This window comes from Stegostoma tigrinum, chromosome 25, assembly GCF_030684315.1.
Source record: "Stegostoma tigrinum isolate sSteTig4 chromosome 25, sSteTig4.hap1, whole genome shotgun sequence".
Classification (NCBI taxonomy): domain Eukaryota; kingdom Metazoa; phylum Chordata; class Chondrichthyes; order Orectolobiformes; family Stegostomatidae; genus Stegostoma; species Stegostoma tigrinum.
In genome coordinates this window covers 21,998,584-22,011,335 of record NC_081378.1, presented here as the reverse complement: position 1 = coordinate 22,011,335, position 12,752 = coordinate 21,998,584, and the positions used below count along the sequence as shown (strand labels likewise).

Below are 12,752 nucleotides of genomic sequence, written 5' to 3'. Positions count from 1 at the left end.
TATACACAAAAAAAGACAAAGGAGAGTACAACCAAAATTTATGCTCAAGCAATTTGCATCAAAGTCTCCAAACCAATTTTTATTAACTATCCTACACATTTGTTACATTTCAAAGTAATTCCTAAATGTCCAGGACAAGGAGAAATCACAATGAGTATGCTCGTATGGAATAGCAATGAGTTAGAGGTAACTGCAAATCTACAAGGCAAAGGCAGTCTGACTACTGAATGGATTTAAACATGCCCATTGTGTTCTACGATGCCAAATGCAAATTACAATGTGACTGACAGAACACTGTGATGAATCACTGAACACTTAGAGTCATAGGGATGTACAGCTCGGAAACAGACCTTTTGGGTCAACTCATCCATGCTTACCAGGTATCCTAAATTAAATCTTATCCCAGTGCCAGCAATTGCCCATATCCTGTGAAATCCTTCCTATTCACATACATCATTTAAAGAGGCAGCTGGATGGGTAATTGTACCAACCTCCACCATGTCCTCTGGCAGTTAGTTCCATACTCGCACCACCCTCTGTGAAAAAGGTTGCCCCTTAGGTCCCTTAAGTCTTTCCCCTCTCCTCTTAAACCTATGCCCTCTAGTTTTGGTCTTCTCTACTGTGGGGAAAAGACGTTGCCTATTAACCTTTTCCATGCCCTTAATGATTTTTATGAAACTCTATAAAGTCACCACAAAAGGCTTTGATGCTCCAAGAAAAATGACCCCAGCCTACGCAGCCTCTCCCTACAGCTCATACCCTCCAATCCTGGCAATGTCCTTGTAAATCTTTTACAAGCCCTTTCAAGTTTAACATTTTCCCTATATATTAAAAAAACACAAAGGACTGTGGATGCTGTAAATCAGGCAAGAGTAGCAATTGCTGGAAAAGCTCAATCAGTCTGGTAACATCTATGGAGACAAATCAGGGTTAACTACTGAGGAAGGGTCACTTGATCCAAAAGTTAACTTTGATTTCTTTCCACAGATGTAGCCAGACCTACTGAGCTTTTCTGGCAAAGTCATAATCTTTCCTTTATCAGGAAGGCAAGAACTGGATGCAATATTCCAAAAAAAATGGCCTAGCCAATGTGCTATACAGCCTCAACATGACCTCCCAACCCCTACACTCAATGCACCGACCAATAAAGGCAAGTGTATCAAATGCTGCGTTCACTACCCTATATCTGCAACTCCACTTTCAGGGGACTATGAACATGGACTCCAATGTCTCTTTGCTCAGCAACACTCCCCAGAACCTTACCATTAAGTTGGGTTAGGCCATGTGTATAGTAGTTTCACTGCCACCAATAATCTGGAATGCACTGTCTGAATGGGTGTTGGGAAGAGTTCCAAGGGCATTAAACTTGAAAAGGGAACAGTTGCAGGGCGTATGGGAAAATAAGTGGGAAGTGGGATTCATTGATTATGTCTTTGAAGGAGCCAGCAAAACATGATGGCCCGATAGTATCATGCAGCGTGGCAAGTTTATCAATTAAATTTTTCCTTTAGTTGGGCAATCAAAAATCAGCAGCAATACCATTCAGTTTGGTACAACATTCCAAGGCACTTCATTAATCAAACTGATCTTGTAAGATAGCTGTGACTTCAGTGGAAAATCTCAAATCTGTCATGTTGTCCTTTCTCTAATTTCTGTTGCCTTTGAAGTCATGCAGAGTGAAAAGGAACCACTTGTGGAAATGAGATTATTAAATAAATGACTGAAATTCCGATGTGAAGGATTTAAATCTCAAACACATACAAAACAGAAATTGATGAAGAAATTCAGCAGAATCTCTGCTGGGTCACTGTACTTGAAATATTAACTTATCTCCACAGATATTGCCAGACCTGTTAAGTTTCTCTGGCAATTTTTGTTTGTGCACGCATTCGGATCGCTAGCATTCACATTTCTGTACTTTACTTAATCTAAGTTGTGAGAGAGAAACATAGGTATTTGACTGACCTGCTGAACTAGCAGTGTTCTTTGTACAGAAAAATAGCTATAGTTCAAAGCACTGAAAAAAAACACTTGTGAAAAGGCAAACTGATGCCTGCATTGAAGAACACAGGGTCAAAATCTTCACATCAAAAGAATCAGGAGTGAATGAAATAGGGAAAAATAAGTATTAGCAAGCCCTTTCTTTAGCTTCCTGTATGGTCCCCATTATAAACACAAGATTATTTTGTAAACAAGAATGCTATTTTACAAAGCAAAGCTTCTTGGCAGTAGAATTTAAAGGTCTTACAGAAACTTTATTAAAGCAAATTAGTTTCTTTCAAGAGTTGTTTTATATCCTTAATCCTCTCAAAATTGGAATATAGAGATAACTGGTTGACATACTATTCCAATGTCACATTATGAACTAGAGTACTGTTGCCAGATTAGGCTGTTAGATGTGCATTAGGAGGATTTTATTTTTTGGCAATGGCAGTGACACTAAACTATAGTACAGCTAGTGTTTACAGAAATAAATGCCCTGCTATAAAACTCTATTAGTAAGAAATACCTGAAAAAGTGCATTTTCTATTAAATAACCAAATAACAACTATCACGGTCCAGAATAAGTGGTGTGTAAGTCATCTTTTGCCAGAGCCCCACCAGCTGCTTGCCTGCTGTTTCATTACATTTTGCTTCTCCTGAGGACTAAAGTGCAACACTGTGAGAATAGCAGTTAATGTCTGCTGGCGCCCAAGGGCATCTGGCATGGTTAGAAACCGGTATGTTACATTTTTTACATACTCTAGGTTCGCTCCTTCACGTTTCTTGTCTCTGAGATGTTTTTGTATCTCATCTTGAAGAACTTCTACTACTTCTTTGTGTCGTTCCTTCTCCATCAGAAGTCTATCCTCCAGTTCATGAATCACAGCTTCCATTTGGTGTTTCTGTTTTCTCAGTGTTGTGACCTCAAGCTCCTTTCGAGCTAGCTGTTCTGCATAGTGAAGAAAAGTGGGTTCATTGGATCCTGAAAAATTGGCTGTCTGTTTTAGAATATCTTGACAGAAATCTTGAGAGTGATCTGTGTTCTGAGAACCTTCCCCATCAGACCAAAACCTGTTCTCAAGATCATTTCTATGATTAGGTAGCCCACTAAAGCCTGAACGCAGAGTTTCGGTGTCTCTATCTTTCTCAGCTAAGACTGCAAGAGCTCTGTCTCTATGTTTATGCATTTCTTCTTCCAGTTTAATAACTCTCTCATGACACTGGCTCTCGAGCTTTTCTATTTCCTTCTTGTGAGTTGCTTGGAGTTGGCTAATGTCTAGATTCTTTGTTTCAATCTCAGCTTTGTGTTTGGTTTCCATTTCATCAAACGCTAGTCGCTGGGTAATATACTTCTCCTTCAGCTCTGCCAGCTGTTCGCGCAAACTCTCCAGCTCTTTGGTTGTATTGCCATCTTTGGCGTTCTTGTTTTTGAGAACAACTTGAGCCCTCATCTTGTAGCGTTCAAACTCTTCCTTCAGCTGCTTCAACTCTTGTTGATAATAGAAAACGGAGGCCTTCTCACCATCTGATGTTTCAGGTGTATCTGCCACATCAACTTCACAAAGTTTCTCTACGTCTAAGGGTTCCTGCGATTTCTGGATTGCCAATACCAATAGTCGCTTCAGCTTTTCCATTTTGTCTCTTAAAATATTAACATCAAGATTTGATTCATCTATTGTTAGATCTGAAGGGGCTCTGTTGGAAGCAGCAATAGCCAACGTCTTGTTTTCCATATCCAACTGAATTATACGTTCCTTCAATTTGTAAATTGTCATTTTGTCTTTCTGTTTACTCTTGTCATAAGTGCCAAGGAGATCTGAAAGCTCAGAAACTCTGCCTTCCAAATTTGCAACACGTTCTTCCTCCACTTGAGACAAGTGATGCAGCTGTTCCTGTGCCTGAGCAGCCTGAAGCACGGAGTGAAGGAAAATTGTGTTAACCATAAATGGATTCTACATTTTGGAACATTAGAAGGGATGAGAGATTACTATACATATATTTTTCTGCAGAAATATAATGTCAGACTGTACATCAACATTTACTGATATCTGTGCACAATTTTACATTGTCAGTGCGAGTAATTCTCACAGCCAAAGTACTACTAGTTTTCTGGTTGTCAAGAAAACAAAATTAAGGTAGATTCTGAACAATAAGCTTGGCAGACTGGAGGGCATGGTAAAAGTCAAAATTAGAAGATAAACAAATACTCTAAATAGTAGAGAACAGGTGCTAATCCCTGGAGGAAGAGTTGTGATCAGGAAACAGATGTAAAATGGGGATAAAGAGCTCAAAGAAGTTTATTGTAATGAGCAGCACAATGGATTGAGATGGAACTGAAAATACAGCTAAGAAAAACAAACTCATCAGTATTAGATAACAATGACAACTTCATTAACAGCGCTACATAACATTGAGTAAAACATCCTAAAGGAATGTTATCAAATGAAGTTTAATATCAAACTAGATCAGATAGGCAAAAGCTTAGTCAAGAATGTAAACTTTAAGACACATCCTGTAGGAGGAGAGATCAAGTCAAAACAGTTTGGGGAGTGAAGTCCACAATTTAGGACTAAGGCAGGTCAACAGTACATTACGAAAAAAAGGGTCGATGAAGTCAAATGAATTTGTGCAGAGATTGTAGGCCTGGAACTGTCTACAAGGATAGGGAAGGTCCAGGGCATGGAGGGATTTGAAAATAAGGATAAGAACTGTAAAATCAAAGCATCGTCAGATGTGAACAATTGGTGCAAGTTCGGACACGGGCAACAGTAGTTTGGATGAGTCTTACAAAAGGTCAAGGTGGGAGGCCTGCAGGAAAGCTGTTATATTTGAAAAGAGTCCAGTACATAAGCAACGTTAGTTACACTGAGAAAACTGCTAAGGGGAGGTGACTATAATGTCAGTTTTGATGCTCAATATCAAAGTAGCAAGCTCAATCATTCCAGGGACATAGGAGATGACAAATTTTATCATACTGATTCAGAAGGACAAGATTGTATAAACTCCTGGAATTACTGCTAAAAGAATGAACTCATCAGCAATTTAAGTTAAACTAACTGGAATTTGTCACATATGACAGATGGGCTATTCAGAGTTAGGTGCTTCATATTTCCTCAGAAACTGAAGCAGTCCATGCCATCATGGAGCAGAATCTGCTAACATTCTGACTTGGACTGTTCACTGGCAAGGAACACTTTCACCACATATGCCAGGCATTGACTATCTCCAACATGAGAGAATCTAACCATCTTTTCATGACATTCAATATCCTAGGGGCTTGCCACGGAGCAGCAATTTAGTTGGACTAACCCTATAAATACTGTAACTACAAGATCACAGATGAGGTTAAGAACACTTGCATGGAAGAGTGCAGTGTCAACACTCAAGAAATCTAGCTCTTTTCACAATATATTCCATTCTATCCCTTCACTGCAGAAATAAAGTGGCAACAGTGTGTACTGTCTATAAGAAACACTGTCGCAACCCCAACGAGCCTGCAATGGCATCTTCTGAACCTGCAACCTCAATTAGAAATAAAAGGGTTGTTGATGCAAGAGAAGCAAATGAAACTAGTTTAGTTTGGGGAATCTGGTAGGCACTGACGAGTTAGACCAAAGGGTCTGTTTCTGTGCTGCAAGGTCTCCTCCAAGTCTCACATCATCCCAACAGAACACTTTATATTCAACATATCAAGGGAATTAAGGATGAACAATAAATGCTGGTCTTGCCAATGACATTACAACCCATGAAAAAATAAATTTAGGACAAACACAACAGTCAGAGGTATACTGCCATTCAAAATCATCAGCAAGAATGATGCCACAACTAGCAGTAAAATTCTTTCAGCTGTGCGTAAACTGGGAAAACACATTCTCAAATAGTTCCGAAAACATTAAACTCTACCTTTCTCATTTCCAGTTGAAGCTGTGCTTGATAACGAGCCTTTGTCTCATTTATTTCTTCCTCCAATTCCTTTATACGTGGGTCTGGTCTTGTCCTCTCTTCTTCAGCAAGCCGTAATGCACACTTCACCTCATCTACTTCCCGACTCAGATGCTTCATTTGAGACTCACAGTCATCCACCCTGTCTGCTGCATGACTTTTTGATGTCAACATCTCCCTTGTATCTTCTAATTTTAGTTCTACATCTTGACGTAAAGCTCTCTCTTCCTGCAACAACTTTTGAAGTTCATGGAGCATTGAGGCATGATCACTCTGTTCCCGACTTCGTTCATGCTGCTGGGTAATGATGCGAGCTTTGGCCTCTGCGAGTTGTTCCTGGACTTTATTAACCTCTGCTTCGTAGATGGCACTTTCTTCTTCAAACTTTTGGGTCAAGACTTCTAGCTCCTGCCTCATTTTCTTTTTGTCTGTTAAATAGGATGCCTCCATGCGTGATTTCTCCTGTGTGACTGTTGCCAAAGAATTGGTCAGTGTTGCCAACTGACTCTTCAACTGCACAATTTTATCTGTGTCACTGATGCTTTGCTGCTCACCGCTCCCAACACTGATGCCGCTTTCTGAACCATTAGCTTCTTCAGATTTTGGGGAAGAGTTTCCTCCAGCCACATGTTCAACTGACCCTTTATCCTCCTCATTCAATTCTCCTTTGGTGCTCACTGCTGCATCCATACTATTCATTGTCCCCAAACTGTCCTCACTATGAACTGAACTTTGGTCATCTCCGGGTTCAGAGGTTGTACTTCCAGGACCTAAGTTCTGTAAACTTTTATCGACCTCTTGTGACACAGAAAGGACTTTCAAACTGGCCTCTAATGCCTCCTTTTCTTTGAGGAGGCTTTTGTAAGCACGGACAACATCTCGGAGACGTGTCTGGTATTGGAACAGTTGCTTCTTCTGTGTCTCAATTGTATCCAAAAGTTCTTTCTTACTGGGGCCACCAAAGTTCACACCAAACTTCTCCATTTCTGTTCAGAGAAGATCTCAAAGCAAGGAGCACATCTGCAACAAGGAAAATAAATATCATCAATTATTGTACCCTGTGATGTTCCGATACAGCAAACACTGGGCAGATGAAACTTGACAAACACTTTCCATCTCTGTGGGTCATAAGAAAGACGTTATTTTGAGAATTAACTCAGATAGTAAAAGTCAGTGAAGAAAAGAAACTACAATATGACAAAAGGCATAGGAGCAGAAGTAGGTCATTCAGACTATTGATTTTGCTCGACCATGTAATGAGATTGCATGCTCATCTGATGCACCTTATCACATCTCATCAAATTTTGATTTCACAATTACTGATGAAAGAGAGAGATTCCCTACAGCATAGGAAAAGGAATAGGCTAATAGCCCCTCAAGTCTATTCTGGTTGTCCATGAGTTCGTTGATCTGTGATCTAGCTCCATAATCCCATCTTTGCTTCATACCCTTGATGTATTTCAGTGAACAAAAATGTTTCAATCAAATTCAACATCAACTGCTGCTTGCAAAAAGTAGTTCCAAACTTCTACCACTCTACTTGTAGGAGTCTTTTTCTTAAACCAGTCGTAAAATGGTTAACTTTAAATTTTGGTCTACATCCCTTGTTGTGGATTTCCCCAAATAGCGGACATAGTTTCTCTGCATGTACGCTGCTGGGTATCTTGAAAACCTCAGTAAATTATTCCTTCATCTTAAATTCAAGGCAAGTATTTTAAATTATTTTCTGTACTTGTACCTGATATTAATCATCATAGGGTCCTAAATCGCTTTGGATTTCCACTATTTCTAACATCACCAATTTGAAACTATACTTTTAAAAAGGTCCAAAGTAGACAAATTCATTGCTGTCTAAATTATTCCACTGGCCACACTTCCTGGCCTATTTAACGCTTAATTGTAATTGCTTACAATGCAGTCTACCTTTGTGCCATTGCTAAACTCTGATATGCTGGCCCGTAGTCTTCAGCACACTGGAAATCAAATCCTGCCATTCCCAGCATTGTTACGAGAGTTCAAAGATTTTTTAAAAGCAGAAAATTTCCCCAAAATACCAGTCCTTTTAGACCCAGGTTGCCAGAGCATGGGAAGGTTTCTGTACTTAGGAAGAATTTCTATTTATTTTAATAAATAAATTCAGGGTACAGATTAATAGTTATGAACAATCAACATGTAGCTACTAGTTAAAACCCCCTTATAAAACACCCCTTAGTCAGACAGAAAGGGAGAAAAACATGAGTGTCTTCATCAGATGAAAAGGCAGCTGAATGGTCACCTCCTTTCCACAGGGTTCAAGGAAATGATCCTTTTGTCTTGTCAAGTCCTACTGCTCCTCGATTTTCCTTCTCCATGTACTTAAGGTTGCTCGCAGGAGGCACGGTGTGACTGGTTTGCACTCATGAAGTGTCGTACTCAGTGATTAAAAGCCATAGTTTACAGAAACTAAACGAGGGGAAATAAAATTGCTTTTTTCAGGCTTGGAGTGACATCTTTTAATTGCAAAGAACAGCTTTCTTTTCTAAAGTTTGACAACTTCTTCCTAAGTATTCTAACCACAAAGTGTTCAACTAACTGACAGCCACTCACATATTTGTTAGTATGCAGAAGGCCTTTGCTATTGATAATCAGTTATCATTCAACAACTCAGCTTGTTGCTGGCTGAATTTCGTTTTGTACACACTCTCTGGTTCTAGCTGACCTGCAACTAAAACTCCCTTTACTGCTTAAATAAACAGCACTGTCAATGAATGTTGGTAAGCTGATTCGGGAAAAAAAGTGCAGTAATCCTCAACACAAACTTGGTTTTTAAAACCACCCTTTTCCTATTTCACTCTGCAATCAAACACATGGAAAATTAAAATGTTATTTTTATTTTGGTCAAGTTTGAGTCCCAATACAGATCCCAATGATCTACAGTCTCCTAAAGCTGGACTTTAAGAGGACTATGAATGGGGAGCAAAGTGTGAGGCACCCTTGTCAGTGGAGAGGATCACTGAGAATTTACTGGAAGGAACAGCAAGATTTTTGAACTAGTCATTTATTTTTGACTGGCGTGTACATCTTTCAGTTTTCTATAGCCCATTGTACAACAGCAGTAAGCTGCTGTCTTTTTGCTTCCATAGTGTAATTCTGACTCCCTAACATAGCTGGTACTTGTTGATCCACATGCTGCTTTTTGCCTGCTCAGGTGACAGGTGGTGGGTATTCCACATATTCCTTAGTGGATAGATTACAGCACTGAGCAGTTAAGTATTGTTAATGGGGAGGCAGTGACACAATGGCAATGTCACTAGGCTAGTTAGTCTGAGGATCTCGGGTTGGAATCCCACCATGGCAGATGGTAACTTATACATTCAACACTAGTTTGGAAATAAAAACTAGCCTAATGATGAACATATAATAGTTAATAAAAACCAAAAGAACTGCATTGCTGTAAGTCAAGAACAAAAACAAAGTTGTTGGAAAAGCACAGCGGGTCTGGCAGCAGCTATGAAGGAAAAATCAAAGTTAACATTTCGGGTCTGGTGACCCTTCCTCGGAACCCGAAACATTAACTCTGTTTTTCCCTTCACAGATGCTGCCAGACCTGCTGAGCTTTTCCAGCGATTTTGTTTTTGTAATATATAATAGTTGTTGCCCTTGTTTACAATAGACAATTTAGAACAGGCTGCCACAACCTGCTACGGCCACATCTCATGAACAAATAATTAAGAAAAGTCATAGACTAATGTAATCCAGATGGTGCAAAATTAGACATTTATTTCAGTTCCTATGAATAGTCTGATTTCAAGAACTGGAGCCTGGCCTTGAAATGGTGTTGCCTGCAGTATATGCTGGGGCAGGCAATGGCCTAGTGGTATTATCGCTGGACTGTTAATCCAGAGACCCCGATAAGGTTCTGGGACTCAGGTTCGAATCCTGCCACAGCAGATGGTGGAATTTGAATTCAATAAATATCTGGAATTAACAGTCTAATGATGGCCAAGAATCCATTGCCAATTGTCAGGAAAAACCCATCTGGTTGTCCTTTAGGGAAGGAAATTGTCGTCCTTACCTGGTCTGGTCTACATGTGACTCCAGACTCACAGCAATCTGGTTGACTCTGGGCAATCAGGAATTGCAATAAATACTGTCTAGCCTGCAATGCCCTCATCCCGTGAATGAATAAAGGAAAAAAATACTTCAAGATATGTTTCATTAGTTTCTAGAGCAAATAATTTTCACCTAACATCTATACTGTGTACAATGTCACCTAACTTTGTATCATCAAATTTGCATATGCCTTTCTAAACCATTAGTCAAGAAATTCGTCCTTATCTCTGTGACCTCTTATTCTGAAATAATGTTCTCTGGTCCTATCCTCTACTATAAGGAGAACATCCTTTCCATATCAAATCCTCTAAGAATCTTGTATATTGTAATAAAGTCTCCTACCATTCATCAAAATTCAAATGAATACAGGCCCAACCTCTCCCCATAAAACAGTCCCTCCACATCTGACATCAGCCTAGTGAACTTTCCCTGGACTACCTGCAATGCCAGTATATCTTTCCTTAGGTGAGGGGTCCAAAACTGTTTACATTAATCCATCTGTGGCCTGACCAGTGGAGAAGGTTTACTGCATTCTCTTTGAAATAAAGGTTGACATTCTATTTACCTTCACACTTACACACTGAATTTGAATGCTAGCTTTTTATGATTCTTGGATAAGAACTCCCAAATCCCTGTGTAGTCCTTCTGCAGTCTTTTTCTATTTAAAATGATACTCTGGTCCTCTACTGTCCTTGCCAAAGGGTAGAATATCACATATAATCTCAATCTCATATCATGACTCTGGGTCATTTTTTCCACTTGTTTTCCAACGTATTTTTCTGTCATCCACAAGTTTTCCTCATTCAAGTCAATAAGATAGAAATAACATCTGCACTGATGGTATAACGGACAATAAAAAAAAGGTTATCTCAGAGTACAACGGGACCTTGATGAGGTGGGCCGAGGAGAGGCAGATGAAGTTGAATTTAGGTGAATGTGAGGTGTTGCATTTTAGTAAGGCAAATTAGGGCTGGACTTATGCACCTTTGTAGGGTGCTGGGAAGTGCTGCTCAACCAAAGAGACCTTGGGATGCAGGGTCGTAGATCCTCGAAGGTGGAGTCACAGGTAGACAGGGTAGTGGCCTTTGGTACACTTGCCTTTGTTAGTCAGTCCATTGAGTATGAGAGGTGGGATACAGCTGTACAGGACATTGGTTGTACCACTTTAATACTGCATTCAATTCTGGTCTCCCCACTATAGGAAAGATGTTATTAAACATGAAAAGGTGCAGAAAAGGTTTGTATGGATGTTGCAGGGGTAGGAGGGTTTGCACCACAGGGAGAGACTGAACAGGCTGGGCCTATTTTCCCTCGAGCATCGGAGGCTTAGGGGTGAACTTATAGAGGTTTATGAAATCATGAGCAGCACGGACAGAATAGCCAAGGCATCCTCCTCTCCCCATAACAGTAGGGGAGTCCAAAACTACAGGGCATACGTTTAAGGTGACAGTGGAAGGATTTCAAACAGACCTAAGGGGGCAACTTTTTTTACACAGGTGGTGCACATATGGTAATAGCTGCCACAGGAGGTGCAGGAGGCCATTACAATTACAACATTTAAAACGGCACCTGAATGGGTATATGAAGAGGGGAAGAGTCTACAGGAATATGGGCCATATTCTGGCAAATTGGACTGGCTTAATTTAGGATATACAGTCAGCATAGACAAGTTAGACTGAAGCGTCTGTTTCCATGCTGTACAACTCTGTGGCTCTATTTACAAACTAGCTGCAGTGAATCTGGCTTTTGGTTGAGTCATAGTAAGTCAGCTGACTGTACAATTTTGAACAGACCTACGAAGTACAGTTTCAGAGACTGAAACTCTGCAGGATTTATCAGTGGAAACCTGATACGGGATTTTCAGGAAGCATTTGATACAGTGACTATTACACAAGATTATGAACAACATACTCATACAGACGTACATTTAGTTAACAAACAGAAAAATCCTGGAACTTACTGTATGCAATTTTGCTGGTGCTTTCCACGTTGTTATCATGCACTTTAATTTTTGTAAAGCGCTTTGGAATGTTACGAAATGCGCTGTATAACGAAACACAAATTCTGACTATCTTCAAAAGATAAGTCACTTATTTCCGAGGCCTTTCATGAACTCAGAATTTCTCGAAGTGCTCTGGAGATAATGAAGTACTTTTCGAGGTCTATTTATTGCTGTAGGGAACAATTTCTGTTTAACAAAGTCCCCATAACAATAATTCATAAAGTTCAGATTAGAGGCTTAATAAGGCCCAAGGAAATGGTGCTGTCTGAAAGATAAATAAGAATATTGTCCAGGGCTGGGGCGGAGGAATCAGCTGCATTTAACGGGAATACTCCTGAGATCTTTCACCGCGCCTGACGGGGCCTCAATGGAACCAGAGCCTCACTCACCGAGAGCAGCGGACCCAGAGTCAACCAGTACCCTCCAACCTAACACCGCACTCCAATCCGTTACCCTCTCTCCCAAGTAAAACGTCTTCGTGTCGGCCTTAAAGCGATTTCTCACCCAGACCTGCCTCCTCTCCGGGCTGACTGTCGCCTTCAATCCGAGACCAAGCCGTTGAGGCCTGAAAGCCTTTGCTGACGTCGCCAATGGAACAGGAAAGACGCCATCTTGAGAAGGTCACCCTGCTCAGGGTGAGGGGTCAGCTCAGTGATGTCATATACACTAGCAGCCACTGATTGGTCGAACAGCCCAAAGGGACGGTCATGGGTTTACATCACACCGGGCTGTT

General features: G+C 40.4%; 1 protein-coding gene across 5 annotated transcripts; it reads right to left on the bottom strand.

Moving 5' to 3' along the window:
• gcc1 (GRIP and coiled-coil domain containing 1) lies at positions 1-12,672 on the bottom strand. Of its 5 annotated transcripts, XM_048553838.2 has the most exons (4): positions 12,409-12,672; positions 8,201-8,367; positions 5,887-6,945; positions 1-3,890 (listed from the first exon to the last, which is right to left on the bottom strand). In XM_048553838.2, the coding sequence occupies exons 3-4, from the start codon at positions 6,907-6,909 to the stop codon at positions 2,580-2,582; spliced, it is 2,334 nt and encodes a 777-aa protein (XP_048409795.1). In that variant the 5' UTR covers positions 6,910-6,945; positions 8,201-8,367; positions 12,409-12,672; the 3' UTR covers positions 1-2,579. The 5 variants fall into 5 exon arrangements, with proteins under 5 accessions (XP_048409795.1, XP_048409794.1, XP_048409797.1 ...); XM_048553837.2 differs by lacking the exon at positions 8,201-8,367; XM_048553840.2 differs by lacking the exon at positions 8,201-8,367 and having other exon boundaries at positions 12,530-12,672.
• Between the last annotated feature and the right edge of the window lie 80 nt (positions 12,673-12,752).

Coding starts and splice junctions, on each gene's coding strand:
- gcc1 (XM_048553838.2), bottom strand. CDS start 6,909: ATGGAGAAGTTTGGTGTGAACTTTGGTGGCCCCAGTAAGAAAGAACTT. Junction 3,891..5,886: donor TTCAACTGGAAATGAGAAAG/GTAGAGTTTAAT, acceptor TCCGTGCTTCAG/GCTGCTCAGGCACAGGAACA.